The sequence below is a fragment of the Camelus dromedarius genome, chromosome 5 (assembly GCF_036321535.1).
Source record: "Camelus dromedarius isolate mCamDro1 chromosome 5, mCamDro1.pat, whole genome shotgun sequence".
Taxonomy (NCBI): domain Eukaryota; kingdom Metazoa; phylum Chordata; class Mammalia; order Artiodactyla; family Camelidae; genus Camelus; species Camelus dromedarius.
In genome coordinates this window covers 40470776-40497050 of record NC_087440.1, presented here as the reverse complement: position 1 = coordinate 40497050, position 26275 = coordinate 40470776, and the positions used below count along the sequence as shown (strand labels likewise).

The 26275-nt window shown below is 37.1% G+C and overlaps 2 protein-coding genes across 3 annotated transcripts in view; one reads left to right on the top strand and one right to left on the bottom strand.

Annotated features, from left to right (window-relative positions):
* Positions 1-2881, bottom strand: part of PRORP (protein only RNase P catalytic subunit) — a 109351-nt gene extending 106470 nt beyond the window's left edge. Inside the window, exons 1-2 of one of the 2 annotated variants that reach the window (XM_010986141.3) lie at positions 2744-2881; positions 1140-2429 (exon numbers count right to left, since the gene is read on the bottom strand). In XM_010986141.3, coding sequence (XP_010984443.3) covers positions 1140-2128 — 989 coding nt within the window. In that variant the 5' untranslated portion in view covers positions 2129-2429; positions 2744-2881. The remainder of the gene's footprint in view (positions 1-1139; positions 2430-2743) is intronic. The other variant, XM_064485891.1, reaches the window with a different exon arrangement.
* A 343-nt stretch (positions 2882-3224) lies between these two features.
* PPP2R3C (protein phosphatase 2 regulatory subunit B''gamma) lies at positions 3225-26067 on the top strand. Its single transcript, XM_010986139.3, has 13 exons — positions 3225-3431; positions 7989-8116; positions 10188-10292; positions 10877-10989; positions 11951-12048; positions 12900-12970; positions 16815-16947; positions 18143-18198; positions 18275-18350; positions 19140-19276; positions 21650-21787; positions 23903-23962; positions 25766-26067. Exons 1-13 carry the CDS (start codon positions 3374-3376, stop codon positions 25952-25954), a joined length of 1362 nt encoding a protein of 453 aa, XP_010984441.1. The 5' UTR covers positions 3225-3373; the 3' UTR covers positions 25955-26067.
* The last annotated feature ends 208 nt before the right edge of the window (positions 26068-26275 follow it).

Below are 26275 nucleotides of genomic sequence, written 5' to 3'. Positions count from 1 at the left end.
CAAAACACCCACAGTGCTAAGCCTAAAATTGAAGGCATTCAAAATTACTTATTGATTTATTTGCTCAAACAACTTGTCCTTCCTTCTTTCCTCTTACACATATACCATCAATTCCTATTGATTCTACCACTTTCTCTTCTTTCTCCTTTCCCAGGTCTTAGTCCAAGATCTCATCATCTCTCGTTCAAACCTACATCTGCCTCCACACAGATCTCCCTGTTTCAAATTGTAATCCCTCTCCAACCTTCCTTCTCATTGTTTTGGCAGTTACCTTTTTAAAACTCCACTCCAAGACCAGCATTCTTGATAACAGAATAAAATCAAAACCCTTAGCAGTCAAAGACCTTCACACTCCAGCTCTTCTGTTGATACTCAATAGATTTGTTAATAAAGATAACTAAGCATGACTGCTATTTCAAAGCTCTGTAAAGATAATACATAGTGGAAAAGCCAGAGAAAAACTGAGGCGAAAGGAATGAATGTGGAGGAAAGAGCCTGAAGCAATTTAGCAGTAAAGATGTAAGAGAATGAAAGACTGAAGCAATAAATTGGCATGTAGCCAGTAACAAGAATAAAAGCAAAGGAGAGAGCAGCCAAAAGATGGAAAGATCAAAATAAACTGGAAGGATGAAGATTTTCTATTATAATGCATATCAGGTTGATCAGGATTCCTCTCTCCACTCTTAACTATTCAACTTGATGAAATGCATAGATTAAACAGAATATACATATGCACATTATATCAGTCACTGGGTCTCAGAAGAACTTCTGAAAACACTAATATGACCCAAAGACAGCTCCAGTTATATTGCTATGAACTCTAGCCACAAGTGCTATTTGTAAATATTTACATCATACTAGATATCTCAGAAAACAAATGATCCTTCTATAAGGAAAAAATACATAAAAACTACAAGTGCTTTATAGTTTCTCTTTTATGTGATAACCACAACTTGTTTATGCTACTTTTTTAAAGAGAAAGAAAATTTTGTCTTAAAGTGGAAATAATCTTACTAAGAGACAGAAAAAAAGTATAGCCTGAATAAAGTAATTCTCAGCAACTAGTTAGAATAAAAAAAGGCAACTTTTAGTATAGGTATTAAAATAAAAACATATATATTAAGAAAAAATCAAATTACCTCTCAAACCATGTTTTTATACTGTGTGCAAATGATTCTCCAGGATATAGCTGATTATTTCTTAGATACAAAAGAATGTCTTGCAGTTTGTTTGAATACTGATCATCTTTTATGTCTTTCCCAAAATCGAAAAAGGCTTTTAAAGTTTCCAACATAGGAACAATATCATGACCTAACAATTCCTGATACAAATTCCAAGCTACATTTACATCTTGATGAAAGAGGGCTCCCTGGATACAGTCATTATAGTTCCTCTTTGAAGGGGTTATGACTTTTCTCATGTCTTCCAACAGTAGCAAGGCCTCTCTCCATCTGTCTGTATGGCTTAATCCCCGGATGAGAAGAGTGCTCCCTGCAGGTTCTAAGCACTTGTATCTGGCTTTCATTATTTCATAGACATCAATAATTTCTGATGTCTGTTTATGAAAGACGCAGAGAGACAAATACTTGACAAGCAAATCATAGCCTACAATACCACTGTTTTTTGCAGCTACCCAGGCCAGCACAGATTTGGCCACATCAACAGAGCTATGGCATTTAACCATTTGTGAAATGATCCAATTTTCAAAATTAGCCTTTTCTTTGAACTCTTCCTTAAGTTTATCCCACTCCTCTGAATTCAAAGGTTTTGTTGGGAGTTGAATAATGTTCCCCACAGGTAGCAAGTCATGATCTTTACTTGAAGGATTCATCTGTGATCGCTTCTTAGCCGCTCCAGCTGCAAACATGTGAGGAGACTCAGAAGAAACTTGTTTATTACTCCCCTCATCTCCCTTCCTGCCATATCTGACCTTGGCAATCAACAGATTCATTGCTTTGGTATTTTGTGGGGACATCGTTTTAAGAGAAAACCACTTCTGTTGGTTCCTGATGCCATCACAGTCTTTGAGAAACAAGGAGACGTAAGAGTGTCCCTGGCCTAGCCCAAGGTATGGGTTGCTCTTCCAAAGCTTAGGAAAGCTTCGAACACCAGTGAAATAGAAAGCCATTGGGCAGTGAAATCAGCACCAGATTGCGAGATGTTCAAAAAGCCCCAACTTCTACAGCATATTATGGGACTGCGGGGTGAAGGAGTGTGGAGAATCGAAGCGCAACTTTCTAAAATATGATTTTCAGCTTCTCACAGGCAAATCAGGGTTCTGATTTTGGGGGCTAGTTAAAACCAACTAAGTCTGGTTGAATTCTCTTCATTATACAACGATCTGGGGACATCCAACCTCGGTCGCAAGCTTCAGAACCAGAGGACAGAGCAGGAATCTTCTGGAGTCTGTTATATCCCAGTCCACGAATCTGAGGAAAAAGCACAGAGGACATCCCAGTTCGACTCACGCGGAACACAACTGTTCTTTAAAAAGGGCAGGATCCCACGGGAGCAATGCGGCAGAAAGGGAGTAAGTAGGTAGCCCCCTACCCTAGACCCACCGGCAGCAAGGACAGATTCGAAAGCCCAAATCTAGTGGCCCTGGCCCCCAAACTCGTCAAATAATGGCAGAGGGGTAGGGAAGGGGCGGGGGAGAGAGCCTCAAGGAAAGGAGGTCCAAAAGGGCACCGCCTGCTGAGTCCGGACCGATCACAAACGACGCTCACTTAGTTCAACAACTCACCACGGCACTCCAGCTCCACGCAACCATAAACGCGGCGCAAACTACGGCGCCCACAATGCACCGCGACGGCCCCGGCCGCGGAAGTGTGGCTGAGCCGGACGCAGGGCTCCGCCGGGCCTGGCGGCGAGAAAAAGGCGATTCTGAACCTTGTAGTGGCGGAAGTGGGCACAGGCAGCTGCCGAAGGCGCCTACTACACTCAGGAGGCCGTTAGGACCCCCAGATAGCCGCAGTGAACAATGAAAAAAAAAATGTGAAATCAGAAGGTTCTTCCCTCGATTTAGAAGTCCCAAAGGCACTCCTGGCTCACATGGTGCACAAGCGCCAAAGGGCCAAGACGAAGTAAAAAGTGCGTGCTCTCGTATCCTGCGCCTTTAAAATAGGACGTGGTGAAGCTGGGACGCTCCCTTAAGGAGGCCCATTTTCCGTCTCTTTCACGTCTGTTAGCGTGATCGCCGTACTCTCCGCAGTGGCGGGCAGTGATGGAGTTCGTCGGGTTCGTCGACTTCCGCCCGTGTCCAAGATGGCGGTTGAGCGGCCTTCACGGGGCAGGGCGGCGTTGACGCCTCAGCTGGCGGGGGTGGAGCGGTTAGTAAACAGCAAATGCGGGAACTGCTGCGCCGGAGTCAGCCATGGACTGGAAAGAAATTCTTCGCCGGCGGTTAGCGACGCCTAACACCGGTCCAAACAGTGAGTTTGGGAGGGGCGGCCCGCAGAGACAGCCTGGCCCCAACCTCCTTTAGGTGGGGGAGGATGGGGAGGAGCAGCCCTTGCGAGCAGCGCTTTCCGCTTCGGTAAAACCTCTCCTGACAAAGGAGGGGGACTGGGAAGTGGTTTAAGGATCCAGAGGGGTTTGACTCACACTTCCCTGGGAAGAGATTTGCGGGAATGAAAAGCTACTGTAGCCACTCACTTGTATGGTACTGACCTAGATTTGCGAGGGGTAATTGAGAATCCTGGCGTCAACAACTCTTCGATCCTACCGGAATCCATTGATCCTACCACTTTTGGTGGTAGGATCCTTTGATCCTACCACCAAAAGTGGTAGGATCAATGTCACACTTTTCACTTCCGTCCTTATCCCCTTTAGACTTAATAATTCATTTTTCCTTGTCTCTTTCTCTCTGCTTCACGCTTGCTTGTTAATCAGTCTGATTAAAACTATCGTTCTTATTCCACACCGGCATCCGGGGCAGCTGATAGCGGCTGGAGAAAAACGGAACCGTGGTGAATTGTCTCACTTTTAATTCAATGTCCATTAATACCTAAAGTAGGTGTTTCAGTCATTCATCTACATTTCTTCCGTGTTTCCCTAGACATTCACTCTCCTGCACTCCAAGGCAATTCTTTCTCATCTCCCAAACCTTCATGTCCTACCTGCTTCTTACCTTCAGCTGATGAACTAGTATGTATATTTAAGAACGTAGAAGCAAAGAAGAACCTCACCTGCCCATTTATTATTTCTGTCAGCCCCTTTCGCCCGATAGATGACACTCTACCTTCACTGTTAAAATGAACTCCTTACCGCGCTTATTTGAGACAGTCCCTCCACTCCTGCACTAGATCGTGTTCCTTTCTTGTATTCACTGACTTCACTCTGACCTTATCCTCTCTCATACATCATCAAATTTTCCTTCTCTACTAGATCATTTCCATCAGCTTTGACAAACATGCTGTGATTTCCCCCATCTTAAAAAAAAGTCATTTGATTTTACCTCCCCCTCCAGCTTTTGCTACATTTCTCTGTACCCCTTATTAGAAAACTTCTCGAAAAAGTTACCTGTTACTTGTGCTTTCTCTTCCTCTTCATCTTAAACCCACTCCATTGCATGTCTGTTATGTGCATAAGTTAGGCTGTAGCAGCAAACACACAGAAATTCTTGTTCTTATAGAACTTACACTTTAGTGTTGGGAGAGATGAGAAAATAATGTCAGTCATATAGGTTGTACAACTTCTATTGAAGGCTGTTTTTTTTTCATCAGTGTGCTAGATCCCATCCTTTGTGCTAGATGCCATTTTTGCCTCCTCAAGGATGTAGTCCTGCAGTCATCCCCCGTCTCCTGCATCATCAGATTTTCTCAGTCATTCCCATCAGCATATGAACATGGTGGTATTTCTCCCACCTTAGAGAAACTTTAACTTCGCCCTGTAGCTGTCCCTCATTTCTCTGTTCTTTTAGCAACACTTGTTAAAAGAGTTATCAGTTGAATCTGTGCTTGTCTCTGATTCCTGCTTGTCACGATCATCAGAAATCTCCATGTTGTTCCAGAGCTCAGTTTTCCTCACTTTACTTGACCTGCTAGCAGTCCCTGCCAGGGACACAACGGTTCACTCTCTCCTTTTACACATACTTTGTTCTCTTGGTCTCTGGGAGACACACTCTTAGTTGTCCTCCTCCCTCACCAGTCACCCCTTCTCAGTCTTTGCTTTTTCTTCCTCTTCTCTCCAAGAACTTAACATTGGAGTGCCCAAGGCCCAGTCCCTTGTCAGCTTCTATTCTCTGTCTACACTTGCCTTCCTGGTGAAATTATCCAGTCTTACAGCTTTCAATGCTGTGTATTTGTTAATATCTCCTAAATATCTCAAGCCTGGACCTCTTCCCAAATGCCAGATTCATATGTCTAATTGCCTACTTGACATGGTTACTTGGCTCTAATAAGATACCTTGATCTTGTCCAAATTGAACTCCTGCTCTCCTTCCTGATTTGCTCACTTACAGTTTTCTCCATCTTAGTTACTGGCAACCCCATCTACTCAGGTCAGAACCTTTGGAGATATCTTTGACTGCTCTTTTCTCCAATAACCCACGTCCAGTGTGTCAGCAAATCCTGGGACCAAAAAGAAAATATATCCAGGATGAATTTATTCCTGATAGCCTCCGTTGCAGCCACCCTGGCCCAAGCCACCACCATCTGTCACCTGGATTACGGCATTAGCTTCCCATTTGCTTCTGGGGGCTCTTTCCCTCACCAGAATAAAAGCCAAGGGCTTTCCAGTGACCTCGTGGCCTGACCTCCCATTACCTGCCTTCCCTCATCTCCTGCTATCCTCTCTGGCTCATTCTGTTGCAACTGCACTGGCCGCCTCCCTCTTCCCTGCACACACCAGGCACGCTCTCTTTTTAGTGCCTGGGCGCTGGCTGTTTCTTTTGCCTGGAATGCGTTTCCCTCGGATATCTGGATAGCCAGCTTCCTCACCTTCAGTTGTGTTTTTGTTTTGTTTTGTTTTTTTTCTGCTCAGTTTTATCTCAGCGAGACTTTCCCTGACACTCTGTCAAGAGCCGTACGTGTGTACACACAAATCCACTCACATAGACTTGTATATCCCTAGAACAGTTGGATGATATAATGAAAGTGATTCTTAGGATTTGGGCTCAGGTGACTGGGTGATAGTGCTTCCATTTACTGAAATCAAAATATGGAATTAGAAGAAGAGTAGTAAGATGAGGGATGGGGGATTATTTTAGGTATGTTGGAGCATGAGGATGAAAATATTTTGTTTTGATTGTATGAGTTTAGGGTTCAAGAGCAATGTCTGGGTTAGTGCCATAGGTTTGGGACTTAGAAATTAAACTGTAAAAGTTGAAATGATAGAGGAAGAAGATAAACAAAAAAGAAGAAATAGCCAGGAAACAGGAGAATCGACAGTGTGGTCTCATAAAAGCCACAGAAAGGTTAGACTCATCAACAGTATCAAATTTAAAAAAGAAATCAAGGACAGGTGTGTCCATTAAACTAAGCAGTTAGGTCCCATGTTGCCCGGGTGGTCTCTTTGGAGCGGTAAGAGTAGGGTCAGGATTGCATAAAGGGTCATGAGAGGTAAGAAAGAGAGCCAACACAAGCTTTTCATTTGAAAAGGTGCCTGAGAAAGAAGGAATTATGTGTGGCCATAGGTAAAAGGAAGAAGTTTGGGGGAGGAGATGGGAGGATGAGGGTAAGCCTGGGATAAGAGCTACCTCTTCCCCTTACACTGGCAGGAAGAAAGTAAGATGCAGGTGTGATACCTTCCTGTTCTCCCTCTCCACTCAAATGTTTGTGGACATCCACACACAGTAGACTCAGTTTTCGGTGAACTGGGAGGAATTCTCATCTCACTTGAGGATGAACATGGAGGGGGCTTGAGAACTATAGTGAAGGTTTGGGGCAGTCAGTCACTGAGAGGAATAAGCAAGAGGGTATCATGGGCAGATAAAATGTGTACTGGTGTTTTTGAGAGGCTGACTTATTAATTAGTAACCATGAAATAAACTTGTGGGGCCAAATATTTCAAAATTTTGCAGCTTTCTCCAACAGCATTGAGCCATAGTAAACAGATAATAAAATTGGTCCAAGGTTAAAAATTAGCAAGGCAGATGTGGCAGAAAATCCAGGCAGAAGAGGATATTAGGGGGACAACTTCAGGCATGTTGAGAAGGAAGTGAGACCAAGAGGAGGAAAAATTTTTGAGAAAACAGATCAAAGAATTAGAGATCTCAGTGAGGCTGCAGTGCAGTGAGGTTTTGAATAACCAGGAGGAGAGAAAATTTTTCAGAGTATATTAGAGTTTAAGATTTCAGACGAGGAGCAGATAAGATCTGTGGCCTTGCTGAGTAAGAGAGGAGGAGAGGTGACAGCCTTCAGAGTTGAGGGGACACAGTCACCCACATAAATGTTTATTCTTTGGGGATTGCTGGACATTGAGGTACAGAGTGCTGTGCACCAGTCGTCATGGTCCACAGACGAGTGTGGAGGAAAGACTAAATGAGTCAGCGACCTGCCAGCAGCAGGCGGGCTGGGTCATAGCACCCTGAGGGGTGAGCATCAGATGGAAGGATTTGCATTAGGTAGAGGAACAGTGGTTACAAAGCTGAATTTTCCTGAGGTCAAGGGCTGTGCCTGTTTTCTCACTACTCTACCCAATGTCCAGCACAGTGCTCTGTACAGAGTCAGTGCTCATGAAATACTTTGGACGTGTCAGGTCTGTAAGAGAGGCAGTGACTTGAGGAAGAGACAAGGATGGTGATAAAAAGAAGTGGAGGGAACCTCTGAGAAGTGGTTGAAGAAGTAGAGGAGGCTATCTATTTCAGTGGAAAATAGTGATTCTTGGTGTGTCAAGAAAGTTAATAAAGATGCTTAGTGTCGAAACACAATCGTGAAGGCCTTTTTTGTGCTGTAATTAGATTGCAGTATATAGTATATTGATGTCTTGAAAAAAGTATTGTCTGATTTTAAAAGTGCTTCCTCCACCTTACTCTGTTTTGTTACCAGAAAAAAAAAGTGAACAAGAATTAAAAGATGAAGAAATGGATTTATTTACCAAATATTACTCAGAATGGAAAGGAGGTAGAAAAAACACAAATGAATTCTATAAGACGATTCCCCGATTTTATTACAGGGTAAGTGGTATCTAAGTATATATCTTGCAGAGTTTATAAATGAAATGTAATTTTAAAAAGAGTTAAAAGTCTTATATTTTATAAATAAATCGATTATATTTAAAATTTTGTATATTTATTTTTTCATTCTAGTTGATCTTCCTATTTTCAACCTGGTTAGGTCTTAGTTTTTCATATAAATTGGTATAAGAACACAGTTTTTACTTGCCACTTTTTTTAAGTGATAGGCTTTTTCTTCCTTCCCTATTTTCACTACGAATGTTAATAGTAGGCATTCTATTGGATTATGTTGTCAGGCTTTCTATAAGACTAAGGTTTACTTAGCTGATCACAGTTTTTAACTCTGACTTTTACTCATAAGGTGTAAAATGTTTTGCTCAAGGCTAAACTGAAAAGTAGATTGAGAGTGGAAAACTTTGAATTGTACTTAGTTGAATGTTTTCTAGTGCCAAAACCGTAAAGAATGTCATAGATAAAAACAGTAAGACTTTAAGAAAGCTATTTACAGCTGAAATTGAAGACTACTAAAAAGAATAGGACCTGTTTACTATTATGTAAAATGTAACCACTATAGAAAAGTTAACTTTGGAGTTTTAGCTGAATGTCTCTTAAACCTGTTACCTTCTAAACTCAATTAATTATAACAATATTTGCAAAGAGAGTAAACATTTTATTTCGCTTGCATTAAGGAATTAAGTATTAATATAAGTGAATTATCAAGATAATTTAAACTTACTTCAAGTACAAGCTTTTTTCATGTGAACCACTTTATTGGAAACTTTTTTGTAATACTTTGTATCCCAGCATTTTAAAAATTATATAACTAATCCACGTCTGTCATGGAAAAAAGAAAAAGCAGCTAAAGCTGATATTTGCCCATAATAACATTGCCCAGAGGTGTAAATAAATACTTTATATGAATCCTTGTACGTATTTCTGTATGTATGTATGTGTATGTGTGTGTAACAAAAATGGGATCACATCATATATGCTTTTCCTGCTTTTTAGCATTTCACACTTTTTTAACCAGAGGTAGCTAGACAGCTGAGAATTTTTTATAGTCTGGGGTGGGGGCGGGAGGGGAATTCACATTTACGGAGTGTCTGCATACTTCAGAGCACTTTATATTCACTATCTCATGTAACCAGGATTATGAAATCGTATCTTACTAACCCAGAAATGGCCCTCAGATGTTGACGTAACCCCATTCCTGAGCCCATGACTCAACTTTCTTGTCCTTCCAGTCCCAGCCATCCCCTTGTGGTTCTGAGGGAATCCCCTTTTCCCCCATTTCTGTCTCTTGTTCTCTGACCTCTTCCAGATCCCAGATGGTTTCTGGTCTGCAGCTGTGGATTTGTGGGACATTCTTTCCCTTGTTTATTCTTCCTGTCCTTCTACTTCACCGCTTCAGAGAAACCACCTGTCATCTTTGGTCACCACTTCCCTGCCTGGCAAATTTGATTACTCTAGTTGCATGACCTTGGGCAACTCATTAACATTTGATGTGAAATTGAGGGGACGGAGGGGAATGGGGAACCAAACCAAACAACTAATAAAAATTTAAAACAGTCTTGGACTCTGAAGATGTAAATCTTGGGTCTGGGACTGACTAACTGTACATGTGTTCTTGATCAAGTCATCCATCTTTTGATTTCCTCCTCTCTAAATTGAGCCTAATGAAATCCATCTCACAGGGCTGTTAGGATTAAATTAGAACGTGTGCGTGTTGATGCCTGGTATATCATGAGTACATACTAAATGTGGTGTTCATTTTTAAGTAAACGTCTATGGATCTAAAAGAAAAAAAAAGAAAAAGAGAAAGAAATTTGGGCTAGACAGTTAGCTTTTTCCAGGCAGAAATCTGGCCCTTAGCTGATCACTGAATTCTCTGCGGATCTCTTTGTAAATGAACTTTTTAAATAAATGATGACTTGATGTTAAGCAAAATTGAGAAAGAAAAAGTAATTTTGAGGCAGTAGCATATATAGTTTTTTATGAGGCCAAATACATTTTACAGAATCCAGTAGTCTAGAATTTAAGTGTAGAAATTAACTCTACAGTGTATTTTTAGCTGCCAGCTGAAGATGAAGTCTTACTACAGAAATTAAGAGAGGAATCCAGAGCCGTCTTCCTGCAAAGGAAAAGCAGAGAACTGTTAGATAATGAAGAGTTACAGGTAAGAGTGGAATGAACAGTTGCTTTGTATGTTAGCCATTTATGATTGGTACTCACGTCCTACGGGATCTCAGGGTGCCTCAGTGGAGCCAGTACTGCAGAGCGGTGAAAGCTGGGGCTCTGAAGCCATGGTTCCCACCAGAATCAGCTACAGAGCTTGTGTGGCTCTCTCAAGGATAGTTTTGTTTTGTTTTTTAAAGTCCATAGGTGATTTTAATGTGAGGCCAAAGTTGAGAACCACTACTGTAGGGTCAAACTGTAAGGGTTCAAATCGTAACCCTGCTCTATGATGGACTTAACATTCTGTGCTTCAGTTCTCATCTGTAAAGTAGGGATAACAGTATGTACATCATATAGTTATATGCATTGAAGAGGAACTGTATATGAAAAATTTTAGAACTTAGTAGGCAGTCAGTGAATGCTAGCTGTTTTTATTAGTAGTAATCAAAAGGATAATGAGGATGAGGTTCTTCTTAATATTAGCTCTCTACTAGTAATCAATTTTAATAGAAATAACACATTTAACTATGTTTTAAAATTTTGTTCTGTTAATTATGACATCTTCATTTCTGCAATTCTCCTAAGAACTTATGGTTTTTGCTGGACAAGCATCAGACGCCACCCATGATTGGAGAGGAAGCAATGATTAATTACGAAAATTTTTTGAAGGTTGGTGAAAAGGCTGGACCAAAGTGCAAGTAAGAATAATATAATTAACAAAGGAGTATGTTATGTTAAGCATTTTAAATGCTTCAAATAACTAATGAAAATTTAAGTCAATGATATGACAATTTGAGTCAACTTTTTATTGAACTAATAAAGTTTAATAAAATTACTTACAGTTGAGAAACTTACATTGGTATGAAGTTATTGAAAGTTATTAAAAGAAATATGATACTTTATTTACAACATTATAGACCTTCATTCTTTTTTTCTACTTCTAGAAATTTATCCTGAGCAAATAATAACATAAATGTACCAAAATATACAAGGAATTCATTATTTATAAAAGCAAAAAACAAACAAAAAAAAAAACAATAGCATGACAAACAAAAGCAAAAGAACAAACAAAATATTCATTAACATGAAACTGGGTAAATAAATTATGGAATACTAACTACATAGTAACTTTAAAAATAAATCCATATACACAGAGGAGAGGTGAAAGGTTACACCAAAATGTTAACTTTGGAAGTATGGTAGTGGGTAACCTGTATTTTCTTTTCTTGATAGTTATGGTATTATTGTTACAGGACTGTGTATGTATATCTCTGTAAAGAGTAAAATTTAAGTAGAGATGGGGGAAATAATTATTCTTAAATGCAAGGAAGACAAGTGATAATATGAGCTTGAGGCGAACTACCTTAACCCCACAGCTGATTGTCTATAAGTGCAATAATGTCCCCACATGCCTAGAGCTATTTCTTCTTACACAAATCTGAGCTCTCCTTCTTACTTTTCAAAGGCCTTCATCCTTAAGACAACAGAATAGAAAGACGTGTGACTTAAAATTTTAAGTTTTAACCTCTAGTTCTCACTTTGATTTTTTTCACCCCTTTGATTTATTTGTTTTGAATTTATTCTGTTGTTTGCTAAATCATATAGGAGTCATTTTTATATTATATTAGCAGATGATTGAATCTTTATTTCTTTTCTTAGGCAATTTTTTACAGCAAAAGTCTTTGCTAAACTCCTTCATACAGATTCCTATGGAAGAATTTCCATAATGCAGTTCTTTAATTACGTCATGAGAAAAGGTGATTTCATTTTCATTGTTCTTAAACTCCTATCTGGGAATAAAGTAGATTTTTGGTCCATGCTTTTATAGTATCCCTTCCATGTCAAACAGCTGTTTTAGTAAGTTTGAATAACAGAATTTCTTGTCTTTTGACCAAGGTTTATTTTCCTATTATTATGATTCTCTCCTGGAAATTACTAGAGCTGAGATTTTCTACTATACATTTGGGTTCACTATTAAACAAAACAGAGCAAAACAAAAACGTCATATATCCTGAAGATACTACTTAACTAGGTATATCAAAAGCTGAACCAAGAGGTTTAATGTATGGTTACTGGAAATAACTTCAATCCACTGGTAATTTTATTTCACCAGTATATTACAGGTTGAGTTGCCTGAGAGGATAGTTCCAAACTTACAACTGTTGCATCATATTCAAGGAGTTTTTATTTAACAACTTGGAGTTGTTCCGATTCCTTTAAGTTCCATTATGACCTATGAAGTCCTGTGTGTACCATCTGTAACTAATACCTGGTTGTAGTAATTAACCTCCGTAGAATAAAAGCTACTTCATTGAAGGCCTAACATTACACTCCTCCTGTTGGAACACCAGTATTCCTAAGGGCGTCCACTTTGTTCTCGCTTTAGGCTTGGTAGAATCGTTGATATCTGCAGTTAATTCTGTGGTATGTTTGTTTCGTTTTGAACAATTTTGGGGTTAATGAATAAGTAATATGTGTGAGAAAAAATATGTTTATAGAGTTATTAAATTAGCTTGCCCCTTAATCTAGCTCTTTATCTCCTTTAATGCATATATATGCTACCAGATAGATCTTAATAATTATATTGCATTTTCCTGTTTATTGTCAGTTTGGCTTCATCAAACAAGAATAGGACTCAGTTTGTATGATGTTGCCGGACAAGGGTATCTTCGGGAATCTGTAAGTCTTGACCTACTTTAATAACTACACTAGACACCAGAATGTTAAACAGTAGTTATCACTGGGTGTTGAGATTACAGATAATTCTTACTTTGTTTTTGTTTCTCTGTTTTGTTTGTTTGTTTTTACAAATATGTTACTAAAAAGCTTTTTAAATGTATCTTGATCAATACATGTATTGATCCAACCTTTAAAACAGTGAAAAACTTCTGGTTATTCATGAGTGTTATTAACGTATGACTGTTTTAAAATGTAGGGACCAGAAATTTTCCCTTTTTTAGGAAATATAAGAAAAATAATGTGACTATATTCTCACCTGTAGGTTTGGGTTGTAAGGTCAGTTACCAAGAACTATGTATTTCCCATTAGGGACTAATGTAGTTAGGCCAGGTTATCAACAGAATTACATTACAGCTTCATGATCCAAATCGTTATTCTTCTTGTAAGTGTGGGTATCTAAATAGTATGAATGTGCTTCTTTTCAGCTCAGGCTTTTTCCCCAAATATATGGAATCCTTTTTAGGGTTGTGAAGGAAAGGAGAAGGGATAAATACAAATAGGCATAAATACAAATCAGGTTAATTAGTCATTTCAATAAATATTCAAATTTAAGATTTAAAGAAATCCAGGTTCCTTGTTATGGTTTATCGTTCCTGTTATAATTTGTTGCACTGTTTTATCCAGATTTCTATAGATAGAATCTGTTAGCTCATCCTAAACATTTACACTTGAAAAACTATCTAGGATCACAGTACAATTCTTGTCCTTTAAGGTTCAGATAAACTTGCCAATAAAAGGTTCTTGCTTCTGTCCCTCTCTCCCTAGCAAGGAAGATCTAGTAGCCACCTGTTGATACAATTCAGGTCAGATACTGGAGTCCTTCTACAGCTCTGAGAGTTCTTGCTGGTTTTCAAAACACACTTATCTTTTCTTGCCTCGTTCCACAAATGGAAACAAAAATTGAAAGAGGGATGGGGGAAGAGAGAGAAAAGCAGCAGTGTATCTCTCTAGTTGTGTTTAAAAGGGAGTCGTTTTCCCTTCTTTCAATGAAAGAATATATTTCTCTCAAAGAAAAGAGGTATTTATCCTCACCTTGGCACTTTGTCTTGTAGACCTTGTATCTCCCTTGTTTAAAAAGACAGTGATTTCCAGAGCCAGTGTCTGTAACTTGAGTAGAACAGGCAAAAACTTTCATTCACTTACTAAATCTTATTAAATAAGCATGTACCAAACAATTTGTGCCAGGTACTGTGCTAAGCCTTACTCTTAGGGTGCTTTTTTTCTAGCAGAGTGAGGAGGAAGACACTAAATTGTAAGCAAGATGATTTCAAATAGTGACAAGTTCTGAAGAGAAAATAGGATAATAGGAAACAGTATGACTGGGGTTGGGGAACTGTTTTAGGTAAGATGGAAGGGGTACTTTGAGATAGTGATTGAGTTTTAGCTATGAAAGATGAGAAGGAAGCTGACCTTATGAAGATTTAGTACAGAGGGAACAGCAAATTCAGTGTCCCCAAGGCATAGTTAAAGACCTGTTCTCGAAACAGAAGGCAGATCGTCTCTCAAGATGATTATGGATCAGACCAGGGTGATGGCTGTAGAAGAAGCCAGTAGTGGATTAATTCAGTATATATTTTGGACACATACCCCCAAAAAACAACCACAAAAATTTGCTGCCAAGTTAGATGTTGAGCAAGGGTTAGGGGCCTTGGTGAAGAAAACGTAGGAACCAAAGGTGAGTTTAAAATTTTTACTTTGAATAAGTGATGGAATAGGGAAAAATGGGTGAGGACCAGGGTTGTGGATGATAGGAGTCTAGTTTTGGACACACTATGTTTGAGATGCCATCTGTTCTACAACTTAAATTATAAAGTGTCTCAGATGAAATAGAAACACTATCCTTAACAATAGTAACGAAACTTTTAAATATATGATCTTGGAGTAGGGAAAGCCTTTCTAAGAAGTCTAAAAAATAATAAATTCAGCTAAATTTTAAAAAATCTATAGAGCAAAGACCATCATAAGCAAACTTAAAGAAAACAACAAACTAAGAAAATGTCTGAAACTCAGTCACAGACAAATGGCTAATTACCCTAATGTATGAAAAGCTCCTAGAAATCAAGAAGATGGCTGCTAACCCAGTTAAAACTGGGCAAAGGATATAAGTAGTTTGCAAAATATAAATGCTGCTTTTTTTTTCCATTGGGGGAGGTAATTAGGTTTATTTATTTATTTATTTTTAGAGGAGGTACTGGGGATTGAACTCAGGACCTTGTGTATGCTAAGCATGCACACTACCACTTGAGCTATATCCTTCCCTATCAAATGCTTCTTAATCACAAGAAAAAAATGTTAACTTCACTTTATATAAGAGAAATGCCAAATAGATCTACACTAAAATATCATTTTTCGCCTACGAGATTGACAAAGATTAAAAAGTTTGATAATGCTTTTAATGAAGGAATGTGAAATAGGCCATGGTTTCCCAGATGTTTCCAGTTCACTGAGGTGCCCTTACGGTTAGTTCTAAACAATTTAATGAAAGTATTCATTAAACTTATTAGCCTATCAACCATTTACAAAAATAATACACATAAGTTAAAAGAAAATCTAATTTTTACTTTATTCTTAAATGACAGTCACTAATGGAATGTGTGTACCCATGGGGCACTGTACAGCTACTCAACCCTGAGGATTAGGTTGGACACAGTCATCCTCGGTGCCTCTTCCACACTCATGTCATGTGATACTAGCTTTATCACAGCAACCACCCAAAACCTAGCTTTGCAAAGATTAATGTCATCAAAAGGAATATAATTTCAATCTGATGTTGAAAATGTGAACTACCTTGAGCTCATTGTGACATGTTGTGCAGTATCCAACAGATGTCGCTGTTTCTCTTAAAAATTTATATCCTGCTGCACCTGTGAGTTTAGGGTAGCACTCCTGGTGCACAATTTGGGAACTGTTAATAGAGCCTTCACATTGCTGGTGGGAGTGTAAAACGAATGTGGCCTTTATGGGGAAGTGGGAAATTTGCCAACGTCTTATCGAAATTATAAACGTGCATATGCTTTGACCCAGCAACTCCACTTACAGAAATTATATCCTGTATTTTCCCATAATATCTATGAATGAAAAATGAGCTTAGCTCCTATTGTATTTTTTTAGTGTTGCAAAAGATTAGAAACAACCTAAATGTCTATCAGAAGACTGGTTAAATAGATTATGGTACATCCATACAATGAAATAATACATAGCTTTTTTTTTTAAAGTAGAAACTCTTTGATAGTTAAAGTGGAATCACTGCAAAGTATATTGTTGAGTGATAAAAAGAAGATACAGAAAAATCTGCATGGTACACTGCTACATCCTATGTAAAAAGAGGAAGAGAAATATACACATATGCGTATTGGCATATACGTGCATCAGTTATCTTTAGAAAAGGTACATCAGAAGCTGATAATATAGGTTACCTCTGGTTAGAGGAAATAGGTGAGAGGGAAATTTTTCAATGAATACTTTTTTGTTTCATTTGAATTTGGAGCTATGTAGAATGTGTTACGTATTCAAAACTATGTTAAGATGAAAATAAAAAGTAAATTAGTAAAAATAAATTTAAAAGTTTCACCACTAATATAGTTACGCATTTATTTCATCATTAATATAGTATTAATGCTGAATAATTTTTAGGGCTGAAATTATATTCCAGTATCTAATGAAGAAATAAGATCAGACATTTACTTGTATAGGTTTTCTAAAAATAAAATACATTTAAACTCAAAAAAAAAGAAATCAGACATTTACGACTTTAAAGTTTTATTTTGGTTTTTTGTTCTTTCAGGATTTAGAAAACTACATACTGGAACTTATCCCTACTTTGCCACAGTTAGATGGACTGGAAAAATCTTTTTATTCCTTCTACGTTTGTACAGCAGTTAGGAAGTTCTTCTTCTTTTTAGACCCTCTAAGAACAGGTAAAGGAAAATCTTATCTAACTTATATTAAGGAGAATATCATTACTTCTAAATCTCAGGAACTAAAGTCTTTAAAATGTCATTTCTTTATTTTCCTAACATGTCATTGCTGTTAATATATAAAGACCTTTTGATTTATTTGCATCAGCCATCATCAGTTGTGACAGTGGGCATGTCACCTAACCTTTTACAGTTTCTCATCTCTAAAATGAACTATGAACCAGGTGATCTCTGAGTCTTGCCAGTTCTTTGAAGCCAAGTATTCTGATATAATTTTGCTATCCCAGATAGGTTATATGCTGGAGAATTGTTCTTTTTGATGAAAAATCTGAATTGGGAGATAGAACTGTTTAGCTATGATGTATTTTTCTCTTTCTCAAGTTAGCTATCCTATATGAGGATCAGATTGGTAAATATGGCCTCATTAACAGTACACTTTATCAACTATTCTAACGTGCTGGGCTTAATTAAATACGTGTAACTGGGACAGAGGAAAGGACAGAATGCCCAAATCAAAGTCCTTGATTCTCCTTCTGTCTTTGAAAATCCAGCTATGAGTCCATCACAGTACAGGGAGCTGACAGTCTTTTGTAAACACCTCCATTACAGGCATATACACATCTTTTCCCTTTCAAATTTACAAAATAATAATAGCTAACAGTTTTGACTGTTTATTATGCACTAAGTACTATGCTAAGCATTTTACATAGATTCTTTCATTTCTTTCTCATAACACTATAAGAAAGATATTATTATTATACACATTTTATGTGTGAAGCAACTGAGACTCAGATGGATTGCCTGTCTAGGAGTGATTTAAGTCTCTATCTGCTCTTAACCACACCTCTGTATTGCTTTTTATTCCTGAACCTCCAAAGAAATATGGAGACGGTCTCTTGGACTGCTAACAGTCTCATATCCATATCCACAAAAAAGTTAACACAACTTCTTTTGGAATCTGTATCAGTGTACCAACTGGATGTATATAGTTGGGTGTGTATAGGTAGACATACCTGTATGAGATTATTAAATATTCCCTGCACAGTTCCCTTTCATAGCAGTACATAGTAAGGACTTGGAGAAGACCTAGGAAGCTTTAAAATATTAATTGTGTGATTGCTCTTGTAAAATAATACCTTTATAAAATTGAGTTGCTCTTGTTTTTAAAATGAAATTGTGTTAATGTTTTTTAAAGGGAAGATAAAAATTCAAGATATTTTAGCATGCAGCTTCCTGGATGATTTACTGGAGGTAAATATGTTTTAAACTACTTAATTATGTCACTTGACAGTTGCTATCTTCTAATTATGTCTCTGTGTTCATTTAGTTAAGGGATGAGGAACTATCCAAGGAGAGTCAAGAAACAAATTGGTTTTCTGCTCCTTCTGCCCTGAGGGTATATGGTATGTTCCTATCTTAATGCCAAAATTTGAATTATCCATTCCTCAGTTAATGTTTCTTTAAGTGGTGTTCAAAGGACAGTTTTCTACATAGGCTAATTTACCTTAAGATCAAAGTACTGTAATTTACCTTAAGAGTTTCTATTCTAGATGACTAAATTTTACTTGCTTAAATACCAACATTTTGTATTTTTGTAACTCTTATTTAAGTTAGTACATTTCTAACACTTTAATAGAACATACACTGTTGTTTGATCCTTTCTTGTTGACTCAGGAACGTCATTGTGAACATCACCTATGATCTTGCATTGTGATAAAATGCTACTCTCAGGGTCCTCAGAAGGAGGTGTTCTAGGGCCGGGCTTGCTCTTTTCTTGAATTTCATTAGTCTGTTACATTGTTCCATTGGGTCATCTTCTGACTCGTTTTGGCAACCCTGACCTCTGCTTTCAGGTGTCAGCATTTCACTGCTTTATGTTGGTTGACCCCCACCTCCATTTAATTTAGAATCCTAGGAAAGTTCTAAAAGGTTACAAACTAAAATCGAATAATAATGTAAGTGAAATAGTCCAAAGGCATGGCCTTCATGATGAGTTTTCCTTGACTAGTTCTGGTTTAACGGTTCTGATAGAGCCTGCAGGGATAGCAGATGTCTGCCCTAAATGTAACATAATCAGTTTAAAAATCAAAATGGTGACCAACAAAATAACTTTTGTTAGTGTTTATTCTTTTGTCTTTTAATTAGAATTTTATTTTGTTCTTAAGTGTTTTCTTATCATCTTTCTTCCCAAGGCCAGTATTTGAATCTTGATAAGGATCACAACGGCATGCTCAGTAAAGAAGAACTCTCCCGCTATGGAACAGCAACCATGACCAATGTCTTTTTAGACCGTGTTTTCCAGGAGTGTCTCACTTATGATGGAGAAATGGTAATTTAAATCTCTAAGTTGTAAAAATTTAGGCTCCCACAATTTCCAAAAGACTTTTTAAAATTAAACTATAGTCGACTTACAATGTTACATTAGTTTCATGTATACAACATGGTGAGTCAGTATTTTTATAGATTACACACTGAAGATATTGTAATATATTGACTATATTCCCTGTGCTGTACAACTCTTTGACTTATTTTTTAACTGGCAGTTTGAACCTCTTAATCCCCTTCACCTATTTTGCCCCTCCGCACACCCCTCTGCCCCTTGGTAACCATTAGTTTGTTCTCTGTATCTGTGAGTCGTGTTTCTGTTTTGTTATATTTGTTAATTTGTTTTGTTTTTTAGATTCCACATTTAAGTGAAAACATACAGTATTTCTTTTTCTCTGACTTATTTCACGAAGCATAATACCCTCCAGATCCATCTGTGTTGTTGCATATGGCAAGATTTCATTCTTTTTTATGGCTGAGTAGTAGTCCAGTGTGTGTGTGTATACACACATCATATCATCTTTATCCATTCATCTGTATAGACACTAAGGTTGCTTCCCTATCTTGGCTACTGTAAATAATGCTACTATGAACATTGGGATGCATATATCTTTTCAAATTAATGTTTTCATTTTCTTTAGGTAAATACCCATGAATGGAATTGCTGCTCATATGGTAGTTCTATTTTTAGAAACCTCCACAGTGTTTTCATAGTGGCTGCACCAATTTATATTCCTACCAACAGTGCACAAGGGTTCCCTTTTCTCCACACCCACTCCAGTATTTATTTGTTGTCTTTTCGATGATAGCCATTCTGACAGGTGTAAGGTGATACCTCATTGTGGTTTCGATTTGCATTTCCCTGATGATTAGTGATGTTGAGCATCTTTTCATGTGCCTCTTGGCCATCTGATGTCTTCTTTGTAAAAATGCCTATTCAGGTCCTCTGCCCATTTTTTAATCACAAAAGCTTTTTCTTGATGTGATACAGCATTATTTTCATATCTGTGTAACAGTATCTTAAAAAAGTATAAACTGATCAAGTTATTTGAGATTCAGAGCCTTTGATCTTAAGGTAAATTTGTTCAAAAACATTACTTCCCTTATAGACTCAGGGCAAATAGAAAAGTTTAGTATTTGGTTTACTTCATTGTCAGTGCATCTATGCACCTATTGTAGAGGAGTGTGGACTAGTTGAAAAAAAATCTGAAAAATGGACAAATCCTATTGACTGTTTTCATATATGTGATTTGTTCATTAAGTTACCAGGTCAGATCTATTACCACATATGCCATCATTTAAATCTAAGAATCAGGTTATATTACTCTAAGCAGCTACATTTTAGTAGCTAAAGACTTACTAGTATGCACTGGTCCTTTTATTATAACAATGTAAAATATTTGAGAAAAAAATTCTAAATAGCATTTTTAATCACCATTCTTGCAATTAAAAATGTGTTAAGGATCTGATAAGCATCACTAGTTTGGAAAAGTTAAGAGATGGTCATATTGTCAGAAGAGAATCAGGGTTTTTAGGTTTTATCACTTAGCATTAATAGCAGTTTTCTAAATAACATTGTTAGCCAAGTGCAAAGGAAAAGGGAAAAAAGGTGCAGATACTCTGCTTAGTGACTCCCACAGCTGTCCATGGTTAATAGTGAGGTGCTTGGAGTATACTAATGACCTGTGAATAAAGAAAATCAGAAGCTACAGCTGTGTGTGGAGTTTAGACCATGATAAGGCTGCATGTCTAGTTCTTCACACTGCAATTTAAACAGAAAAGAATCCTTAAAAAAGTCCTCTCCAAGATTATAAATTTTCTTTTACAAGTGAGAATCTCCCAAGTACTTTACTACTTTTAACCACGCAAAGAAAAGTTTTCTGTGACTTATCCCCTTTTTGTAGAGAAAGCTTTCTGTTCTCTTCATGTCTTTTTAGCCTTCATTTGTACTTTTTTTGGATGAGAACGGCATCTGTTCACTGTAGAATATCTGACACTGTTGAAAAGACTTACTGGAAATCATCTGAATTAAAATTTTAAGACAGTATTTCAAAATGACCACACTGAAATGTTAATATAAATTTACTAGCAACGTATGCTGTCTTGTCCATTTCAAAATTGTAATGAAAGAAAATTCTGGTTTAACACAGCAAATCTCTCATAAGAACATGAGCTGTGCCCCCACAACTTTCCTGTACAAATTAACTGCTACGTATAATTCCTAGAAACCAACGTTAAGTATACAGGTAGATTTCTCATTTCATATTTTTAAAAATTTTCCACCTTTGATTACATAACAGCTTAAAATCATTAGATACTCACTTGAAAAGTTAATTCCAAATAAGACCTCTAATGAACATCATTTTCTTTTCAATAGGACTATAAGACCTACCTCGATTTTGTTCTTGCATTAGAAAATCGAAAAGAACCTGCAGCTCTACAATATATTTTCAAATTGCTTGATATTGAGAACAAAGGATATCTGAATGTCTTTTCCCTTAATTATTTCTTTAGGGTAAGTCTCATTTGTGTATATGGTGTCTTTGTTCCTTAAGATATGTTATACAATTTGGTTTAAATTAACTACTCAGTGACAATTTTATCTAACTTATGATGTTTATATAAGAGATTTCAGAAGGGTATCAGGTCTGGTTTTGATTTTGTTTTTTCTATTTTTAAAAATATAAATGAGCTAAATCAATGCTGATTTGACTAGTCGAAGAGTACTAAAAAAGTGTGTGTAAATATATGTCAGGAGCTATTTATTACCCAGTAGAGATACAAACATGCCTGAGAAATTCTGTGCTCTTGGTGATCAAAAACTAGTATGTAAAATCCTACTGAAGCTTTAATTAAACAGTTCAGAAAAGGTAACTCCTTTTTCACAGAGGTTTTGTAGACCTTGGTAGTTGTAGATTCTTTTAATCGCTATGCTGTAAAAAACACAAATTTAAAATTGGCTAGAATTGTGTGCTGCATTTCAGTGTGAAACAGATTTACTGAAATTCGGTACCTTAGGTGGCCTCAGAGAATAGCGTGATGAGCTCTGAAGTGGAATCTGAATGTATTTTATCTGATAGGCATTCAGATGCAGCAAGTGCAAGCAAATGTAGGCGTGTCTGCCCTTTCAAGATAAATCATTCCTCAATTTGAATGGTGACTTTTCTACTTAATAGAATAGTTTTGTACAGTAGTATTCCACTCCATTGCCACATTTTTGTAGATAGTTTTTAGAAGACCATGAGGTTTTTATATGGTTAAGATCAGTAGCAGGAAGAAATTTTTTTAAACAAGAAAAATGACATTTTCATATCTTTGTCATAAACTATTTTCCCAGAGGCTTTTTCTTTTCCATTTAAAATTTTTTGATACTTTTAAAATAACTGATTTCTGAGTTTCATAGTATGTATTTCATAATTTCATGTTAAATTCCCCAAAAGGCTTTCCATTACGATTTTCTAGATAATAATGACTACAAATACTATAAGGATAAATTACAATCCCAGTATTAGGATGCATTTTTTTAAAAACTGAATGCTACATGGGCTTAAATCAATGGCTCATCTGAGACTATAATATCACATCACATAGGGATGCCCCTGCTTTAGGCAGACCTATTAAATGATAATTCAGTTTTAGGAAAACAAAGTAAATGTATCTTTTGGAAATTACTCAATCCCTTTTCACAAAGATTTGTTTATAGTGTATCTAAGAATATTAGATTTTATTTTTTAATACATTGAAAATATTTCATACATTTCTTTTACCAAAGTTTATTTAGGCTTGGTCATATGGGCTAAAGTAAGAAGTTACTGGTGCTGGGCCCTGCAGTCCTGGGCTGTTCTTGGCTCCTTTGTACATCAGTATCCCAGTGATAAATCTGGACCTGGGTGGTGTACTCTCTAGATCATACCATCCAGGTCTGCTGCTCTGGTAGCTGAGGGCATACTCAGATTCTCAGCTACTTCAAAGAGATGCCCTGTGCACACTCTGATATCAGCAGCACTGCAGAGCAGGCACTTAGACCTATATTAGTTAATTATTTTCCAAGAATTTTAAGCTCCACATTTTCTAGTGAATGACTTCTACCTAAAATATTTATTGGTCCAGCTGGATCACAGTAGTTTCTTCAGTCAGTATTTTTTGTTAAAATTCATAAAAGAGAAGAGTTTGAGGGAGGCTTACCTCCATTTTTTTCTGTCAAGTAGAAGATAAAAGTGTAGGGTGGGAGGGGTGTTGATGGACTGGGTCTCTTAAAGAATGGTGATGGTGTGAACAGCACTCCTGGAAAATGGGAGGAGCAGGCCATGTTAAAGGCACATGTCGGGTTGGAGACCATTCCTATGGAATGAATAGTAATCTGTGGTCTCGGATACTTCCTTTCTGAAGTTTTCCACAGCTAAGGTGTAGGTCTAGAAAGGCTGATGGTTACACTGACCCGTGTTTAGGTTTTGCTGAACAGACATGACACAAGGTCAAGGAATTTGAGAATACTGGCAAGAGCGGTTAAAACAATGAGGCCTCTGGTCTTGATAGGACAGGGAATGGAACTAGAAAGGGGCTGTGGAACAGAACAGGAGGTGTTGTGTATTTTATTTTTTATTTACACGTTGATTTCTACTACCTACAGGCCATACAGGAACTAATGAAAATCCATGGACAGGATCCTGTTTCATTTCAAGACGTCAAGGTTACCTTTTTATTTAACTTACATAACACCAGATAATCATGTATTAAATGAAGTTTTTCCTGAAAGCAACTTAGGAGATACTAAACCAAATCAAGTATTTGCTATCATTTGTTCTGAATTAATATTTAAATCATTAGAAACTGAGACCATACTTGGATTAATGATTTGTGTAATTTATGATTTTAGCATTATCAGCCTCCTGTTCTCATTGGAAGCATTCATTCACTTTGAAAATTAAGAGAATCAGTACAGCCTGCACCCTCTGACAGTCTGTTCCACTGTAAACTGAATTTTGGGTAACTGTTTAGGTTCAGGCACTTTTTCAGTCTGGTACTTTAAACAGCTTGTTTGCTTTGGTATTATTTAAGGAGACACCGGTCTGACAGTATGAAAACTACCACTATTTAAAACACATGCTATACTTAGCATTTTAGTAATTGGAGTTTTACCAGCTACGAAACACATTAAGTATCCAGTACTAGTTCAGGTTAAAAATGTAATAAAATAACCCCATCCAGTTTTAACCAAGTATAATAAGATAAAGGGCTATTTTGGTTAAATGTGAGACAAATTTGCAACTATGTAACTGGCAACTTAAGAACTGGTAATTTTAAACTGCCACCAACCTGGAAAGGGAAGTTTCACATGCAACAAGGTTACAAGTTCATACATACCATTTTACCTGAATTGTTCTAATCTTTTAAAAATGTAATTTTCCTCCTTAAACGCTACTAAAAACTCTGAGCCATTTTACTACAAAAAGATGAAAATGTACTAATTCCTTGTAAATATTCTTATAGTACATTTCATAGTATAGGAGAGGTTCTTCCAACTATTCCAGTCATTTTTAGCACAATTTAGTGTCATTATGGATGACTTAATTCTTCAATACCAGACTCCCCCTACCCATTCCAGGTCCAGAGAAAAAGGTTGACATCAATATTGGAAATGAAGTTTTGTCACTGCCTTGGCTCTAAAGCACATAAGTCTTTTACTTTGGGCTGAATTTGCACTTAAATCAAGGCTCGGCTCTACCGATTAAAAGACAAGAGAAAAATATAAGTAGTTAGTTAACATGTATTCCAAGAACACTGCATTAGATAGTTTTGCCACTAATTAGCTATGTGGCTTAGAGTAGATTAAACTCTTATAAGACACACACAGGCATATCCTGTTCTACTGCATTTTTTACAAACTGAAGGTTTGTGACAACCCTACATCAAGCAAGTCTATCGGCATCATTTTTCCAATAGCATTTGCTCGCTTCATGTCTCTGTCACGTTTCAGTAATTCTCATCATATTTAAAATGTTTTCATTATTATTATTTGGTGTCTATGATCAGTGATCTGTGATGTTACTTTTGCAAAAAGATTATGACTTGAAGGCTTAGATGATGGTTAGCATTTTTAGCTATCAAGTGTTTTTTAAGTAAAGTATATACACTGTTTTATGAGACATAATGCTACCGCACACTTAATAGACCATAGTATAGTATAAACGTAACTTTTGTATGCTCTGGGAAACCAAAAAATGTATATGACTTGCTTTATTACATACCCACTTTATTGTGATGGTCTGCACCTGAACCCACAGTATCTCTAACAGTATACCTGTACCTAAGGAATTTTCCAATAAAATTCTGTGTATGTAGATAAGAGAGGATTGCCTGTTAAATGGAAAAAAAACACTGGAACAAAAATTTTATGTAAGCTCAAGTGCTGGCCCTAAAGTTTAGGTCATTGTGTGATAGAAATTAAATGAATTGGATATGAGACTTCATCATATTTTTTCCTCTCTTGTAGGATGAAATCTTTGACATGGTAAAACCAAAGGATCCTTTGAAAATCTCTCTTCAGGATTTAATCAACAGTAATCAAGGTGACACAGTCACCACCATTCTGATTGATCTGAATGGCTTCTGGACTTATGAGAATAGAGAAGCCCTTGTTGCAAATGATAATGAAAACTCTACAGACCTTGACGATACATGATCTCCTAAAGACTAGACTGTATTCATTACAATAAGCTTGAATGCTGCATGTAAAACCTTTGAAGGAGAATCCTTGGGAATGGTCTAAATAAAACACTTCATATGCCCATGGAACACAGCCAGTGTTCTGGTTATTGGGATTTTGGTTGCAGTAGTTTGGAAGCAATAGGATGAAGTTAGGAGGTAGTAAATACTGGTTCCACTTAGCTCAAATGTGGCAAGTGTGTTCTGGTGAAGATAGGAGTCCACCTTAAATCTATATAATGTTTAGAAATAAAGGAAGTTTTCATGGAGTATTTCTGATATTAGTCATTAAGAATTT